At 51.2% G+C, this 18,390-nt stretch overlaps 1 protein-coding gene across 1 annotated transcript in view; it reads left to right on the top strand.

Annotated features, from left to right (window-relative positions):
• The window catches only part of KREMEN2 (kringle containing transmembrane protein 2), a 54,454-nt gene that overhangs the window by 24,060 nt on the left and 12,004 nt on the right, over window positions 1–18,390 (top strand). The window contains exons 2-7 of the mRNA XM_073649034.1: window positions 12,704–12,872; window positions 14,105–14,196; window positions 14,310–14,434; window positions 14,587–14,740; window positions 16,957–17,289; window positions 17,370–17,480. Of these exons, the coding sequence (XP_073505135.1) occupies window positions 12,704–12,872; window positions 14,105–14,196; window positions 14,310–14,434; window positions 14,587–14,740; window positions 16,957–17,289; window positions 17,370–17,480 (984 nt within the window). The remainder of the gene's footprint in view (window positions 1–12,703; window positions 12,873–14,104; window positions 14,197–14,309; window positions 14,435–14,586; window positions 14,741–16,956; window positions 17,290–17,369; window positions 17,481–18,390) is intronic.

An 18,390-nucleotide genomic window follows, 5' to 3' on the forward strand; every position in this document is an offset into this window, starting at 1 on the left:
AGCTCTATAGTGTGACCGCTCTTACAGTACAGAGCTCTATAGTGTGACCGCTCTTACAGTACAGAGCTCCATAGTGTGACCGCTCTTACAGTACAGAGCTCTATAGTGTGACCGCTCTTACAGTACAGAGCTCTTTAGTGTGACCGCTCTTACACTACAGAGCTCTATAGTGTGACCGCTTTTACATTACAAAGCTCTATATTGTGACCGCTCTTACAGTACACAGCTCTATAGTGTGACCGCTCTTACAGAACACGGCTCTATAGTGTGACCGCTCTTACAGTACACGGCTCTATAGTGTGACCACTCTTACAGTACACAGCTCTATAGTGTGACCGCTCTTACAGTACATAGCTCTATAGTGTGACCGCTCTTACAGTACAAAGCTCTATAGTGTGACCGCTCTTACAGTACAGAGGTCTATAGTGTGACCGCTCTTACAGTACACGGCTCTATAGTGTGACCGCTCTTACAGTACACAGCTCTATAGTGTGACCGCACTTACAGTACATAGCTCTATAGTGTGACCGCTCTTACAGTGCAGAGCTCTATAGTGTGACCGCTCTTACAGTACAGAGCTCTATAGTGTGACCGCTCTTACAGTACACAGCTCTATAGTGTGACCGCTCTTACAGTACAGAGCTCTATAGTGTGACCGCTCTTACAGTACACAGCTCTATAGTGTGACCGCTCTTACAGTACACAGCTCTATAGTGTGACCGCTCTTACAGTACAGAGCTCTATAGTGTGACCGCTCTTACAGTACAGAGCTCCATAGTGTGACCGCTCTTACAGTACAGAGCTCCATAGTGTGACCGCTCTTACAGTACAGAGCTCTATAGTGTGACCGCTCTTACAGTACATAGCTCTATAGTGTGACCGCACTTACAGTGCAGAGCTCTATAGTGTGACCGGTCTTACAGTACAGAGCTCTATAGTGTGACCGGTCTTACAGTACAGAGCTCTATAGTGTGACCGCTCTTACAGTACACAGCTCTATAGTGTGACCGCTCTTACAGTACACAGCTCTATAGTGTGACCGCTCTTACAGTACATAGCTCTATAGTGTGACCGCTCTTACAGTACAGAGCTCTATAGTGTGACCGCTCTTACAGTACAGAGCTCTATAGTGTGACCGCTCTTACAGTACACAGCTCTATAGTGTGACCGCTCTTACAGTACATAGCTCTATAGTGTGACCGCTCTTACAGTGCAGAGCTCTATAGTGTGACCGCTCTTACAGTACAGAGCTCTATAGTGTGACCGCTCTTACAGTACACAGCTCTATAGTGTGACCGCTCTTACAGTACAGAGCTCTATAGTGTGACCGCTCTTACAGTACACAGCTCTATAGTGTGACCGCTCTTACAGTACAGAGCTCTATAGTGTGACCGCTCTTACAGTGCAGAGCTCTATAGTGTGACCGCTCTTACAGTGCAGAGCTCTATATTGTGACCGCTCTTACAGTACAGAGCTCTATAGTGTGACCGCTCTTAGAGTACACAGCTCTATAGTGTGACCGCTCTTACAGTACATAGCTCTATAGTGTGACCGCTTTTACAGTACAAAGCTCTATAGTGTGACCGCTCTTACAGTACAGAGGTCTATAGTGTGACCGCTCTTACAGTAAACGGCTCTATAGTGTGACCGCTCTTACAGTACACAGCTCTATAGTGTGACCGCTCTTACAGTGCAGAGCTCTATAGTGTGACCGCTCTTACAGTACAGAGCTCTATAGTGTGACCGCTCTTACAGTACACAGCTCTATAGTGTGACCGCTGTTACAGTACAGAGCTCTATAGTGTGACCGCTCTTACAGTACAGAGCTCTATAGTGTGACCGCTCTTACAGTACAGAGCTCTATAGTGTGACCGCTCTTACAGTACACAGCTCTATAGTGTGACCGCTCTTACAGTACAGAGCTCTATAGTGTGACCGCTCTTACAGTACAGAGCTCTATAGTGTGACCGCTCTTACAGTACACAGCTCTATAGTGTGACCGCTCTTACAGTACAGAGCTCTATAGTGTGACCGCTCTTACAGTACAGAGCTCCATAGTGTGACCGCTCTTACAGTACAGAGCTCCATAGTGTGACCGCTCTTACAGTACAGAGCTCTATAGTGTGACCGCTCTTACAGTACAGAGCTCCACAGTGTGACCGCTCTTACACTACAGAGCTCTTTAGTGTGACCGCTCTTACACTACAGAGCTCTATAGTGTGACCGCTTTTACAGTACAAAGCTCTATAGTGTGACCGCTCTTACAGTACAGAGGTCTATAGTGTGACCGCTCTTACAGTACACGCCTCTATAGTGTGACCGCTCTTACAGTACACAGCTCCATAGTGTGACCGCTCTTACAGTACATAGCTCTATAGTGTGACCGCTCTTACAGTACACGGCTCTATAGTGTGACCGCTCTTACAGTACACAACTCTATAGTGTGACCGCTCTTACAGTACACAGCTCTATAGTGTGACCGCTCTTACAGTACATAGCTCTATAGTGTGACCGCTCTTACAGTACAGAGCTCTATAGTGTGACCGCTCTTACAGTACAGAGCTCTATAGTGTGACCGCTCTTACAGTACACAGCTCCATAGTGTGACCGCTCTTACAGTACAGAGCTCTATAGTGTGACCGCTCTTACAGTACAGAGCTCTATAGTGTGACCGCTCTTACAGTACAGAGCTCTATAGTGTGACCGCTCTTACAGTACACAGCTCTATAGTGTGACCGCTCTTACAGTACACAGCTCTATAGTGTGACCGCTCTTACAGTACACAGCTCTATATTGTGACCGGTCTTAGAGTACATAGCTCTATAGTGTGACCGCTCTTACAGTACACAGCTCTATAGTGTGACCGCTCTTACAGTACAGAGCTCTATAGTGTGACCGCTCTTACAGTACACAGCTCTATAGTGTGACCGCTCTTACAGTACACAGCTCTATAGTGTGACCGCTCTTACAGTACACAGCTCTATAGTGTGACCGCTCTTACAGTACAGAGCTCTATAGTCTGACCGCTCTTACAGTACAGAGCTCTATAGTCTGACCGCTCTTACAGTACATAGCTCTATAGTGTGACGGCTCTTAAAGTACACAGCTCTATAGTGTGACCGCTCTTACAGTACAGAGCTCCATAGTGTGACCGCTCTTACAGTACAGAGCTCTATAGTGTGACCGTTCTTACAGTACACAGCTCTATAGTGTGACCGCTCTTACAGTACACAGCTCTATAGTGTGACCGCTCATACAGTACACAGCTCTATAGTGTGACCGCTCTTACAGTACATAGCTCTATAGTGTGACCGCTCTTACAGTGCAGAGCTCTATAGTGTGACCGGTCTTACAGTACAAAGCTCTATAGTGTGACCGGTCTTACCGTACAGAGCTCTATAGTGTGACCGCTCTTACAGTACACAGCTCTATAGTGTGACCGCTCTTACAGTACAGAGCTCTATAGTGTGACCGCTCTTACACTACAGAGCTCTATAGTGTGACCGCTTTTACAGTACAAAGCTCTATAGTGTGACCGCTCTTACAGTACAGAGCTCTATAGTGTGACCGCTCTTACACTACAGAGCTCTATAGTGTGACCGCTTTTACAGTACAAAGCTCTATAGTGTGACCGCTCTTACAGTACAGAGGTCTATAGTGTGACCGCTCTTACAGTACACAGCTCTATAGTGTGACCGCTCTTACAGTACAGAGCTCTATAGTGTGACCGCTCTTACAGTACACAGCTCTATAGTGTGACCGCTCTTACAGTACAGAGCTCTATAGTGTGACCGCTCTTACAGTGCAGAGCTCTATAGTGTGACCGCTCTTACAGTGCAGAGCTCTATAGTATGACCGCTCTTAAAGTACAGAGCTCTATAGTGTGACCGCTCTTAGAGTACAGAGCTCTATAGTGTGACCGCTCTTACAGTACATAGCTCTATAGTGTGACCGCTTTTACAGTACAAAGCTCTATAGTGTGACCGCTCTTACAGTACAGAGGTCTATAGTGTGACCGCTCTTACAGTACACGGCTCTATAGTGTGACCGCTCTTACAGTACACAGCTCTATAGTGTGACCGCACTTACAGTACATAGCTCTATAGTGTGACCGCTCTTACAGTGCAGAGCTCTATAGTGTGACCGCTCTTACAGTACAGAGCTCTATAGTGTGACCGCTCTTACAGTACACAGCTCTATAGTGTGACCGCTCTTACAGTACAGAGCTCTATAGTGTGACCGCTCTTACAGTACACAGCTCTATAGTGTGACCGCTCTTACAGTACAGAGCTCTATAGTGTGACCGCTCTTACAGTACAGAGCTCCATAGTGTGACCGCTCTTACAGTACAGAGCTCCATAGTGTGACCGCTCTTACAGTACAGAGCTCTATAGTGTGACCGCTCTTACAGTACATAGCTCTATAGTGTGACCGCTCTTACAGTGCAGAGCTCTATAGTGTGACCGGTCTTACAGTACAGAGCTCTATAGTGTGACCGGTCTTACAGTACAGAGCTCTATAGTGTGACCGCTCTTACAGTACACAGCTCTATAGTGTGACCGCTCTTACAGTACACAGCTCTATAGTGTGACCGCTCTTACAGTACATAGCTCTATAGTGTGACCGCTCTTACAGTACAGAGCTCTATAGTGTGACCGCTCTTACAGTACAGAGCTCTATAGTGTGACCGCTCTTACAGTACACAGCTCTATAGTGTGACCGCTCTTACAGTACATAGCTCTATAGTGTGACCGCTCTTACAGTGCAGAGCTCTATAGTGTGACCGCTCTTACAGTACAGAGCTCTATAGTGTGACCGCTCTTACAGTACACAGCTCTATAGTGTGACCGCTCTTACAGTACAGAGCTCTATAGTGTGACCGCTCTTACAGTACACAGCTCTATAGTGTGACCGCTCTTACAGTACAGAGCTCTATAGTGTGACCGCTCTTACAGTGCAGAGCTCTATAGTGTGACCGCTCTTACAGTGCAGAGCTCTATATTGTGACCGCTCTTACAGTACAGAGCTCTATAGTGTGACCGCTCTTAGAGTACACAGCTCTATAGTGTGACCGCTCTTACAGTACAGAGGTCTATAGTGTGACCGCTCTTACAGTAAACGGCTCTATAGTGTGACCGCTCTTACAGTACACAGCTCTATAGTGTGACCGCTCTTACAGTACATAGCTCTATAGTGTGACCGCTCTTACAGTGCAGAGCTCTATAGTGTGACCGCTCTTACAGTACAGAGCTCTATAGTGTGACCGCTCTTACAGTACAGAGCTCTATAGTGTGACCGCTCTTACAGTACACAGCTCTATAGTGTGACCGCTCTTACAGTACAGAGCTCTATAGTGTGACCGCTCTTACAGTACAGAGCTCCATAGTGTGACCGCTCTTACAGTACAGAGCTCCATAGTGTGACCGCTCTTACAGTACAGAGCTCTATAGTTTGACCGCTCTTACAGTACAGAGCTCCACAGTGTGACCGCTCTTACACTACAGAGCTCTTTAGTGTGACCGCTCTTACACTACAGAGCTCTATAGTGTGACCGCTTTTACAGTACAAAGCTCTATAGTGTGACCGCTCTTACAGTACAGAGGTCTATAGTGTGACCGCTCTTACAGTACACGCCTCTATAGTGTGACCGCTCTTACAGTACACAGCTCCATAGTGTGACCGCTCTTACAGTACATAGCTCTATAGTGTGACCGCTCTTACAGTACACGGCTCTATAGTGTGACCGCTCTTACAGTACACAACTCTATAGTGTGACCGCTCTTACAGTACACAGCTCTATAGTGTGACCGCTCTTACAGTACATAGCTCTATAGTGTGACCGCTCTTACAGTACAGAGCTCTATAGTGTGACCGCTCTTACAGTACAGAGCTCTATAGTGTGACCGCTCTTACAGTACACAGCTCCATAGTGTGACCGCTCTTACAGTACAGAGCTCTATAGTGTGACCGCTCTTACAGTACAGAGCTCTATAGTGTGACCGCTCTTACAGTACAGAGCTCTATAGTGTGACCGCTCTTACAGTACAGAGCTCTATAGTGTGACCGCTCTTACAGTACAGAGCTCTATAGTGTGACCGCTCTTACAGTACAGAGCTCTATAGTGTGACCGCTCTTACAGTACACAGCTCTATAGTGTGACCGCTCTTACAGTACAGAGCTCCATAGTGTGACCGCTCTTACAGTACAGAGCTCCATAGTGTGACCGCTCTTACAGTACAGAGCTCTATAGTTTGACCGCTCTTACAGTACAGAGCTCCACAGTGTGACCGCTCTTACACTACAGAGCTCTTTAGTGTGACCGCTCTTACACTACAGAGCTCTATAGTGTGACGGCTCTTAAAGTACACAGCTCTATAGTGTGACCGCTCTTACAGTACAGAGCTCCATAGTGTGACCGCTCTTACAGTACAGAGCTCTATAGTGTGACCGTTCTTACAGTACACAGCTCTATAGTGTGACCGCTCTTACAGTACACAGCTCTATAGTGTGACCGCTCTTACAGTACAGAGCTCTATAGTGTGATCGCTCTTACAGTACAGAGCTCTATAGTCTGACCGCTCTTACAGTACAGAGCTCTATAGTCTGACCGCTCTTACAGTACAGAGCTCTATAGTGTGACCGCTCTTACAGTACACAGCTCTATAGTGTGACCGCTCTTACAGTACACAGCTCTATAGTGTGACCGCTCTTACAGTACACAGCCCTATAGTGTGACCTCTCTTACAGTACACAGCTCTATAGTGTGACCGCTCTTACAGTACACAGCTCTATAGTGTGACCGCTCTTACAGTACACAGCTCTATAGTGTGACCGCTCTTACAGTACACAGCTCTATAGTGTGACCGCTCTTACAGTACAGAGCTCCATAGTGTGACCGCTCTTACAGTACAGAGCTCTATAGTGTGACCGTTCTTACAGTACACAGCTCTATAGTGTGACCGCTCTTACAGTACACAGCTCTATAGTGTGACCGCTGTTACAGTACACAGCTCTATAGTGTGAACGCTCTTACAGTACACAGCTCTATAGTGTGACCGCTCTTACAGTACACAGCTCCATAGTGTGACCGCTCTTACAGTACAGAGCTCTATAGTGTGACCGCTCTTACAGTACAGAGCTCTATAGTGTGACCGCTCTTACAGTACACAGCTCTATAGTGTGACCGCTCTTACAGTACACAGCTCTATAGTGTGACCGCTCTTACAGTACACAGCTCTATAGTGTGACCGCTCTTACAGTACACAGCTCTATAGTGTGACCGCTCTTACAGTACAGAGCTCTATAGTGTGACCGCTCTTACAGTACAGAGCTCTATAGTGTGACAGCTCTTACAGTACACAGCTCTATAGTGTGACCGCTCTTACAGTACACAGCTCTATAGTGTGACCGCTCTTACAGTACACAGCTCTATAGTGTGACCGCTCTTACAGTACACAGCTCTATAGTGTGACCGCTCTTACAGTACACAGCTCTATAGTGTGACCGCTCTTACAGTACACAGCTCTATAGTGTGACCGCTCTTACAGTACACAGCTCTATAGTGTGAACGCTCTAACAGTACACAGCTCTATAGTGTGACCGCTCTTACAGTACACAGCTCTATAGTGTGACCGCTCTTACAGTACACATCTCTATAGTGTGACCGCTCTTACAGTACACAGCTCTATAGTGTGACCGCTCTTACAGTACACAGCTCTATAGTGTGACCGCTCTTACAGTACACAGCTCTATAGTGTGACCGCTCTTACAGTACACAGCTCTATAGTGTGACCGCTCTTACAGTACACAGCTCTATAGTGTGACCGCTCTTACAGTACACAGCTCTATAGTGTGACCGCTCTTACAGTACAGAGCTCCATAGTGTGACCTCTCTTACAGTACAGAGCTCTATAGTGTGACCGCTCTTACAGTACACAGCTCTATAGTGTGACCGCTCTTACAGTGCACAGCTCTATAGTGTGACCGCTCTTACAGTACACAGCTCTATAGTGTGACCGCTCTTACAGTACACAGCTCTATAGTGTGACCGCTCTTACAGTACACAGCTCTATAGTGTGACCGCTCTTACAGTACACAGCTCTATAGTGTGACCGCTCTTACAGTACACAGCTCCATAGTGTGACCGCTCTTACAGTACAGAGCTCTATAGTGTGACCGCTCTTACAGTACAGAGCTCTATAGTGTGACCGCTCTTACAGTACACAGCTCTATAGTGTGACCGCTCTTACAGTACACAGCTCTATAGTGTGACCGCTCTTACAGTACACAGCTCTATAGTGTGACCGCTCTTACAGTACACAGCTCTATAGTGTGACCGCTCTTACAGTACAGAGCTCTATAGTGTGACCGCTCTTACAGTGCAGAGCTCTATAGTGTGACCGCTCTTACAGTGCAGAGCTCTATAGTGTGACCGCTCTTACAGTACAGAGCTCTATAGTGTGACCGCTCTTAGAGTACACAGCTCTATAGTGTGACCGCTCTTACAGTACATAGCTCTATAGTGTGACCGCTTTTACAGTACAAAGCTCTATAGTGTGACCGCTCTTACAGTACAGAGGTCTATAGTGTGACCGCTCTTACAGTACACGGCTCTATAGTGTGACCGCTCTTACAGTACACAGCTCTATAGTGTGACCGCACTTACAGTACATAGCTCTATAGTGTGACCGCTCTTACAGTGCAGAGCTCTATAGTGTGACCGCTCTTACAGTACAGAGCTCTATAGTGTGACCGCTCTTACAGTACACAGCTCTATAGTGTGACCGCTCTTACAGTACAGAGCTCTATAGTGTGACCGCTCTTACAGTACACAGCTCTATAGTGTGACCGCTCTTACAGTACAGAGCTCTATAGTGTGACCGCTCTTACAGTACAGAGCTCCATAGTGTGACCGCTCTTACAGTACAGAGCTCCATAGTGTGACCGCTCTTACAGTACAGAGCTCTATAGTGTGACCGCTCTTACAGTACAGAGCTCCACAGTGTGACAGCTCTTACACTACAGAGCTCTTTAGTGTGACCGCTCTTACACTACAGAGCTCTATAGTGTGACCGCTCTTACAGTACACAGCTCTATAGTGTGACCGCTCTTACAGTACACAGCTCTATAGTGTGACCGCTCTTACAGTACACAGCTCTATAGTGTGACCGCTCTTACAGTACAGAGCTCCATGGTGTGACCGCTCTTACAGTACAGAGCTCTATAGTGTGACCGTTCTTACAGTACACAGCTCTATAGTGTGACCGCTCTTACAGTACACAGCTCTATAGTGTGACCGCTCTTACAGTACACAGCTCTATAGTGTGACCGCTCTTACAGTACACAGCTCTATAGTGTGACCGCTCTTACAGTACACAGCTCCATAGTGTGACCGCTCTTACAGTACACAGCTCTATAGTGTGACCGTTCTTACAGTACACAGCTCTATAGTGTGACCGCTCTTACAGTACACAGCTCTATAGTGTGACCGCTCTTACAGTACACAGCTCTATAGTGTGACCGCTCTTACAGTACAGAGCTCTATAGTGTGACCGCTCTTACAGTACACAGCTCTATAGTGTGACCGCTCTTACAGTACACAGCTCTATAGTGTGACCGCTCTTAAAGTACAGAGCTCTATAGTGTGACCGCTCTTACAGTACACAGCTCTATAGTGTGACCGCTCTTACAGTACACAGCTCTATAGTGTGACCGCTCTTACAGTACAGAGCTCTATAGTCTGACCGCTCTTACTGTACACAGCTCTATAGTGTGACCGCTCTTACAGTACACAGCTCTATAGTGTGACCGCTCTTACAGTACAGAGCTCTATAGTGTGACCGCTCTTACAGTACACAGCTCTATAGTGTGACCGCTCTTACAGTACAGAGCTCTATAGTCTGACCGCTCTTACAGTACACAGCTCTATAGTGTGACCGCTCTTACAGTACACAGCTCTATAGTGTGACCGCTCTTACAGTACACAGCTCTATAGTGTGACCGCTCTTACAGTACAGAGCTCTATAGTGTGACCGCTCTTACAGTACAGAGCTCTATAGTGTGACCGCTCTTACAGTTCACAGCTCTATAGTGTGACCGCTCTTACAGTACACAGCTCTATAGTGTGACCGCTCTTACAGTACAGAGCTCTATAGTCTGACCGCTCTTACTGTACACAGCTCTATAGTGTGACCGCTCTTACAGTTCACAGCTCTATAGTGTGACCGCTCTTACAGTACACAGCTCTATAGTGTGACCGCTCTTACAGTACACAGCTCTATAGTGTGACCGCTCTTACAGTTCACAGCTCTATAGTGTGACCGCTCTTACAGTACAGAGCTCTATAGTGTGACCGCTCTTACAGTACACAGCTCTATAGTGTGACCGCTCTTACAGTACAGAGCTCTATAGTGTGACCGCTCTTACAGTACACAGCTCTATAGTGTGACCGCTCTTACAGTACAGAGCTCTATAGTGTGACCGCTCTTACAGTACACAGCTCTATAGTGTGACCGCTCTTACAGTACAGAGCTCTATAGTGTGACCGCTCTTACAGTACAGAGCTCTATAGTGTGACCGCTCTTACAGTACACAGCTCTATAGTGTGACCGCTCTTACAGTTCACAGCTCTATAGTGTGACCGCTCTTACAGTACACAGCTCTATAGTGTGACCGCTCTTACAGTACACAGCTCTATAGTCTGACCGCTCTTACTGTACACAGCTCTATAGTGTGACCGCTCTTACAGTACACAGCTCTATAGTGTGACCGCTCTTACAGTACACAGCTCTATAGTGTGACCGCTCTTACAGTACACAGCTCCATAGTGTGATCGCTCTTACAGTACAGAGCTCTATAGTCTGACCGCTCTTACAGTACACAGCTCTATAGTGTGACCGCTCTTACCGTACACAGCTCTATAGTGTGACCGCTCTTACAGTACACAGCTCTATAGTGTGACCGCTCTTACAGTACACAGCTCTATAGTGTGACCGCTCTTACAGTACACAGCTCTATAGTGTGACCGCTCTTACAGTACACAGCTCTATAGTGTGACCGCTCTTACAGTACAGAGCTCCATAGTGTGACCTCTCTTACAGTACAGAGCTCTATAGTGTGACCGCTCTTACAGTACACAGCTCTATAGTGTGACCGCTCTTACAGTACACAGCTCTATAGTGTGACCGCTCTTACAGTACACAGCTCTATAGTGTGACCGCTCTTACAGTACACAGCTCTATAGTGTGACCGCTCTTACAGTACACAGCTCTATAGTGTGACCGCTCTTACAGTACACAGCTCTATAGTGTGACCGCTCTTACAGTACACAGCTCTATAGTGTGACCGCTCTTACAGTACACAGCTCTATAGTGTGACCGCTCTTACAGTACACAGCTCTATAGTGTGACCGCTCTTACAGTACACAGCTCTATAGTGTGACCGCTCTTACAGTACACAGCTCTATAGTGTGACCGCTCTTACAGTACACAGCTCCATAGTGTGACCGCTCTTACAGTACAGAGCTCTATAGTGTGACCGCTCTTACAGTACACAGCTCTATAGTGTGACCGCTCTTACAGTACACAGCTCTATAGTGTGACCGCTCTTACAGTACACAGCTCTATAGTGTGACCGCTCTTACAGTACACAGCTCTATAGTGTGACCGCTCTTACAGTACACAGCTCTATAGTGTGACCGCTCTTACAGTACAGAGCTCTATAGTGTGACCGCTCTTACAGTACAGAGCTCTATAGTGTGACAGCTCTTACAGTACAGAGCTCTATAGTGTGACAGCTCTTACAGTACAGAGCTCTATAGTGTGACAGCTCTTACAGTACAGAGCTCTATAGTGTGACCGCTCTTACAGTACACAGCTCTATAGTGTGACCGCTCTTACAGTACACAGCTCTATAGTGTGACCGCTCTTACAGTACAGAGCTCTATAGTGTGACCCCTCTTACAGTAAGAGCTCTATAGTGTGACCGCTCTTACAGTACAGAGCTCTATAGTGTGACCGCTCTTACAGTACACAGCTCTATAGTGTGACCGCTCTTACAGTACAGAGCTCTATAGTGTGACCGCTCTTACAGTACAGAGCTCTATAGTGTGACCGCTCTTACAGTACAGAGCTCTATAGTGTGACCGCTCTTACAGTACAGAGCTCTATAGTGTGACCGCTCTTACAGTACACGGCTCTATAGTGTGACCGCTCTTACAGTACACGGCTCTATAGTGTGACCGCTCTTACAGTACACGGCTCTATAGTGTGACCGCTCTTACAGTACACGGCTCTATAGTGTGACCGCTCTTACAGTACACAGCTCTATAGTGTGACCGCTCTTACAGTACAGAGCTCTATAGTGTGACCGCTCTTACAGTACAGAGCTCTATAGTGTGAACGCTCTTACAGTACAGAGCTCTATAGTGTGACCGCTCTTACAGTACAGAGCTCTATAGTGTGACCGCTCTTACAGTACAGAGCTCTATAGTGTGACCGCTCTTACAGTACAGAGCTCTATAGTGTGACCGCTCTTACAGTACACAGCTCTATAGTGTGACCGCTCTTACAGTACACAGCTCTATAGTGTGACCGCTCTTACAGTACACAGCTCTATAGTGTGACCGCTCTTACAGTACACAGCTCTATAGTGTGACCGCTCTTACAGTACACAGCTCTATAGTGTGACCCCTTTTACTTTTCAGAGCTGTCTGAGTGTTTTACAGTAAATGGTAGAGATTACCGGGGGTCGATGAGTCGCGCCGGAGCCGAGAGGATTACCTGTCTGTACTGGAATCAGACCGTCCATCACCGCTACAACACTCAGTCCGATTCGTCCGGGGAGACCGGGCTGGGAGACCACAACTACTGCAGGTACAAGGACGCGTGCCGCCCCCGACAGCACTACCAGTCACAACAGTAAATTCAGTCCTATGTTTCTATCTGTTAATGGGAAGACAAACAACAAAAAGGAATGACGTTCTGTGATCGGGAGTATAGTCATAGAAATCCATGTGACATCACTGCAGTGACATCACACCTGCCAGTGACATCAGTGCTGTGACATCACACCTGCCAGTGACAGTGACATCAGTGCAGTGACATCACACCTGCCAGTGACGGTGACATCAGTGCAGTGACATCACACCTGCCAGTGACTGTGACTTCAGTGCAGTGACATCACACCTGCCAGTGACGGTGACATCAGTGCAGTGACATCACACCTGCCAGTGACTGTGACTTCAGTGCAGTGACATCACACCTGCCAGTGACGGTGACATCAGTGCAGTGACATCACACCTGCCAGTGACTGTGACTGCAGTGCAGTGACATCACACCTGCCAGTGACGGTGACATCAGTGCAGTGACATCACACCTGCCAGTGACTGTGACTTCATTGCAGTGACATCACACCTGACTGTGACATCAGTGCAGTGACATCACACCTGCCAGTGACTGTAACATCAGTGCAGTGACATCACACCTGACAGTGACTGTGACATCAGTGCAGTGACATCACACCTGCCAGTGACTGTGACATCAGTGCAGTGACATCACTCCTGCCAGTGACTGTGACTTCAGTGCAGTGACATCACACCTGACTGTGACATCAGTGCAGTGACATCACACCTGACAGTGACTGTGACATCAGTGCAGTGACATCACACCTGACAGTGACTGTGACATCAGTGCAGTGACATCACACCTGCCAGTGACTGTGATATCAGTGCAGTGACATCACACCTGCCAGTGACGGTGATATCAGTGCAGTGACATCACACCTGCCAGTGACTGTGACATCAGTGCAGTGACATCACACGTGCCAGTGACTGTGACTTCAGTGCAGTGACATCACACGTGCCAGTGACTGTGACTTCAGTGCAGTGACATCACACGTGCCAGTGACTGTGACTTCAGTGCAGTGACATCACACCTGCCAGTGACGGTGATATCAGTGCAGTGACATCACACGTGACTGTGACATCAATGCAGTGACATCACACCTGCCAGTGACATCAGTGCAGTGACATCACAGCTGCCAGTGACAGGACATGCTCCGGGCGTGCCGCCTCCTGGACGCTGGGTGATTATTTCTATTTCTGCAGGAACCCTGACTCTGACGTCCAGCCATGGTGCTATGTGTCTGAGACAGAGGACGGCGTATACTGGAAGTATTGTGACATCCCATCATGCCACAGTACGTGCCCCATAATCCATGCTTACAGTTCCGCTCCCGTGCCCGGCTCATATGTAGCTGCACCTCTGCAGATTGGGGCGTCGGTGGGATTTATTGCCATTTTCTTTCTCCAGTGCCCGGATACGTCGGCTGCTTTATGGACCGGGGATCTCCTCCTGCGCTCAGCGGGGCGAGCGGAACGTCTAAGAGGCTCACCATACAGACCTGCATCCAATTCTGCCGGAGGAAAGGACACGAGGCAAAGAAAAAAGTTGCCCCCTGCGCCCCACGTTGCCCCCTGCGCCCCACGTTGCCCCCTGCGCCCCACATTTTCCCCCTGCGCCACGTCCCTCATTTCCCTCGCTTCTCATCTTTCCCATAACTCCCCGTCTACCTCCTTTTTCCCGGCAGTACGCGGGGGTGGAGGCCGGCTATGCGTGCCTTTGTGGCAGTTCGTCTGAGGTGGCCGCTCTGGAAATGGTTGGTAGTTCTCAGTGCGACCAGGTCTGTTTTGGAAGAACTAGTGAACTCTGCGGTGGTGACGGGAAGCTCAGCGTATACAGCGGTGAGTGTGTACGGTGCAAGGAGCTGCAGCGCTGGGCGGGTGGGCTCGTGAAGCTGTGGCACTGGCGGGTGGGCTTCAGGATCTGCTGGGCTCAGGGCGCTGGACGGGTGGGCTCCAGGATCTGCTGGGCTCAGGGCGCTGGACGGGTGGGCACCAGGATCTGCTGGGCTCAGGTCGCTGGACGCGTGGGCTCGGGGATCTTCTGGGCTCAGGGCGCTGGACGGGTGGGCACCAGGATCTGCTGGGCTCAGGTCGCTGGACGCGTGGGCTCGGGGATCTTCTGGGCTCAGGGCGCTGGACGGGTGGGCTCCGGGATCTGCTGGGCTCAGGGCGCTGGACGGGTGGGCTCCGGGATCTGCTGGGCTCAGGGCGCTGGACGGGTGGGCTCCAGGATCTGCTGGGCTCAAGGCGCTGGACGGGTGGGCTCCAGGATCTGCTGGGCTCAGGGCACTGGACGGGTGGGCTCCAGGATCTGCTGGGCTCAGGGCGCTGGACAGGTGGGCTCCGGAATCTGCTGGGCTCAGGGCGCTGGACGGGTGGGCTCCGGGATCTGCTGGGCTCAAGGCGCTGGACGGGTGGGCTCCGGGATCTGCTGGGCTCAGGGCGCTGGACGGGTGGGCTCCGGGATCTGCTGGGCTCAGGGCGCTGGACGGGTGGGCTCCAGGATCTTCTGGGCTCAGGGCGTTGGACGGGTGGGCTCCAGGATCTGCTGGGCTCAGGGTGCTGGACGGGTGGGCTCCAGGATCTGCTGGGCTCAGGGCGCTGGACGGGTGGGCTCCAGGATCTGCTGGGCTCAGGGCGCTGGACGGGTGGGCTCCAGGATCTGCTGGGCTCAGGGCGCTGGACGGTGGGCTTCAGGATCTGCTGGGTTCAGGGCGCTGGACGGGTGGGCTCCAGGATCTGCTGGGCTCAGGGCGCTGGACGGGTGGGCTCCAGGATCTGCTGGCCTCAGAGCGCTGGACGGGTGGGCTCCAGGATCTGCTGGGATCAGGGCGCTTTGGCGGTTGGGCTTCGGGAGCTGCAACCCTGGGCAAGTGGGCTTCGGGAGCTGCAACCCTAGGCGAGTGGGCTTCGGGAGCTGCAACCCTGGGCGAGTGGGCTTCGGGAGCTGCAGCACTGGGCGGGTGGACTCCGGGAGCTGCAGCACTGGGCGGGTGGACTCCGGGAGCTGCAGCGCTAGGCGGGTGGGCTCCGGGAGCTGCTGGGCTCATGGAGCTGCAGCGCTGGGCGAGTGGGCTCCGGGAGCTGCAGCACTGGGTGGGTGGGCTCCAGGATCTGCTGGGCTCAGGGTGCTGGGTGGGTGGGCTCCGGGAGCTGCAGCACTGGGTGGGTGGGCTCCAGGATCTGCTGGGCTAAGGGTGCTGGGTGGGTGGGCTCCAGGATCTGCTGGGCTCAGGGTGCTGGGTGGTTGGGCTACGGGAGCTGCAGCACTGGCCAGGTGAGCTCAGGGCGCTGCAGCTCTGGGCTGGGTGGGCTCCAGGATCTGCTGGGCTCAGGGCGCTTTGGCGGTTGGGCTTCGGGAGCTGCAACCCTGGGCGAGTGGGCTTCGGGAGCTGCAACCCTGGGCGAGTGGGCTTCGGGAGCTGCAACCCAGGGCGAGTGGGCTTCGGGAGCTGCAGCACTGGGTGGATGGGCTCAGGGCGCTGCAGCGCTGGGCCGGTGGGCTCCGTGAGCTGCAGCGCTGGGCCGGTGAGCTCCGGGAGCTGCAGCTCTGGGCAGGTGGGCTCCGGGAGCTGCACCGCTGGGCCGGTGGACTCCGGAAGCTGCAGCGCTGGGCCAGTGGACTCCGGGAGCAGCAGCGCTGGGCGGGTGGACTCGGGGAGCTGCAGCGCTAGGCGGGTGGGCTCCGGGAGCTGCTGGGCTCAGGGAGCTGCAGCGCTGGGCGAGTGGGCTCCGGGAGCTGCAGCACTGGGTGGGTGGGCTCCAGGATCTGCTGGGCTCAGGGTGCTGGGTGGGTGGGCTCCAGGATCTGCTGGGCTCAGGGTGCTGGGTGGGTGGGCTCCGGGAGCTGCAGCACTGGCCAGGTGAGCTCAGGGCGCTGCAGCTCTGGGCGGGGTGGGCTCCAGGATCTGCTGGGCTCAGGGTGCTGGGCTGGTGGGCTCCGGGAGCTGCAGCGGTGGGCTTAGGAAGCTACTGCGCTGGGTGGGCTGCTGGGCGGGTGGGCTCCAGGAGCTATGGTGCTCGTTGGGTGTCCTCACATGTTGTCTTCTCTGCAGTGTGGGTGGGGACCTGTCATGGAAACTTTTCCGCTGTGGCCGGGGTCCTATACTCCCCAGATTTCCCGGACGAGTACAGTGCGGAGCTGTCGTGTCTCTGGGATCTCATCCTCCCTGGCAGCGCGTCTATACAGATTCGCTTTCAGTCCTTTCAAGTTCCAGACCCTAATGACATTCTAGAGCTGAAGGACGGGGACAGTGGAAATCTTCTTTTAAGGATTCGAGGGGGACAAGACCCTCCAGACATTGTGGCGTTTCAGACGAAGCACCTCCAGATAAGCTTCCAGTCCGATGGTCAGCTCAGCGGTCCGGGATATGTGCTGCTGTACAGAGGTAGGCGCTCTGGTCGCAGCGGTCAGTGGTGGCGATCTGCAGTACCTACAGAGATCTCGCTGCATTTCCTTGTGTTTCAGGTCTGGGAAGCCCTGGATCGTCTCAGGCTCCATACTCGCAGAGCTCGTCTTCCCCTAGGGCAGATGAAGGGCATCCAGCGCAGAGCAGTGAGCGCCATGCCTCCAGGAATGGTGAGCAGACAAGAGTCCTGCAGAGGTTGTGGAGCGGACCGTACACTGCACAGGCGGACACATCTGCCGATATTGGCAGGAAGAACAGACTGTTTCTGTGAATGGGGGGTCTCCAAATAATGATGGGTGGGAAAGGAGATGACATGTTGAATTTCTGATCTGTTTCGGGGTAGCTGTTTCAAAGCTTCTAACTCCTCTCTCCCCATTACAAACCCTTGAATGTTTTGCGAAACTCAACGTAGCTGTCAGCAGAACGTCCACGTGTATGTAGGCATGTAGAGAAACAGCTGTCGGCCGAGCTGAACCTCCATATCTATAGTTTGGGTGGGTGGGGGTCTGGAGAGAACTGTCGGCTTAGCCTCCATGTCTATAGTGGGAGAGGGGGTCTGGAGAGAGAAAGCTGTCGGCCGAGCTGAGCCTCCATGTCTATAGTGGGGGGTCTGGAGAGAGAGCTGTCGGCTGAGCCTCCATGTCTATAGTGGGGGGGGTCTGGAGAGAGAGCTGTCGGTTGAGCCTCCACGTCTAAAGAGGTGGGGGTATGGAGAGAGCTGTCGGCTGAGCCTACATGTCTACAGTGGGGGGTCTGGAGAGAGAGCTGTCGGTTGAGCCTCCATGTCTATATGGGGGGGGTCTGGAGAGAGAGCTGTCGGCTGAGCCTCCATGTCTATAGTATGGGGGTCTGGAGAGAGAGCTGTCGACTGAGCCTCCATGTCTATAGTGGGGGGGTCTGGAGAGAGAGCTCTCGGCTGAGCCTCCATGTCTATAGTGGGGGGTCTGGAGAGAGAGCTGTCGGCTGAGCCTCCATGTCTATAGTGGAGGGGGGTCCGGAGAGAGAGCTGTCGGCTGAGCCTCCATGTCTATAGTGGGGGGTCTGGAGAGAGAGCTGTCGGCTGAGCCTACATGTCTATAG

Source organism: Phyllobates terribilis, unplaced genomic scaffold (assembly GCF_046119375.1).
Source record: "Phyllobates terribilis strain yellow unplaced genomic scaffold, ASM4611937v1 Scaffold_9__5_contigs__length_417890890, whole genome shotgun sequence".
Taxonomy (NCBI): domain Eukaryota; kingdom Metazoa; phylum Chordata; class Amphibia; order Anura; family Dendrobatidae; genus Phyllobates; species Phyllobates terribilis.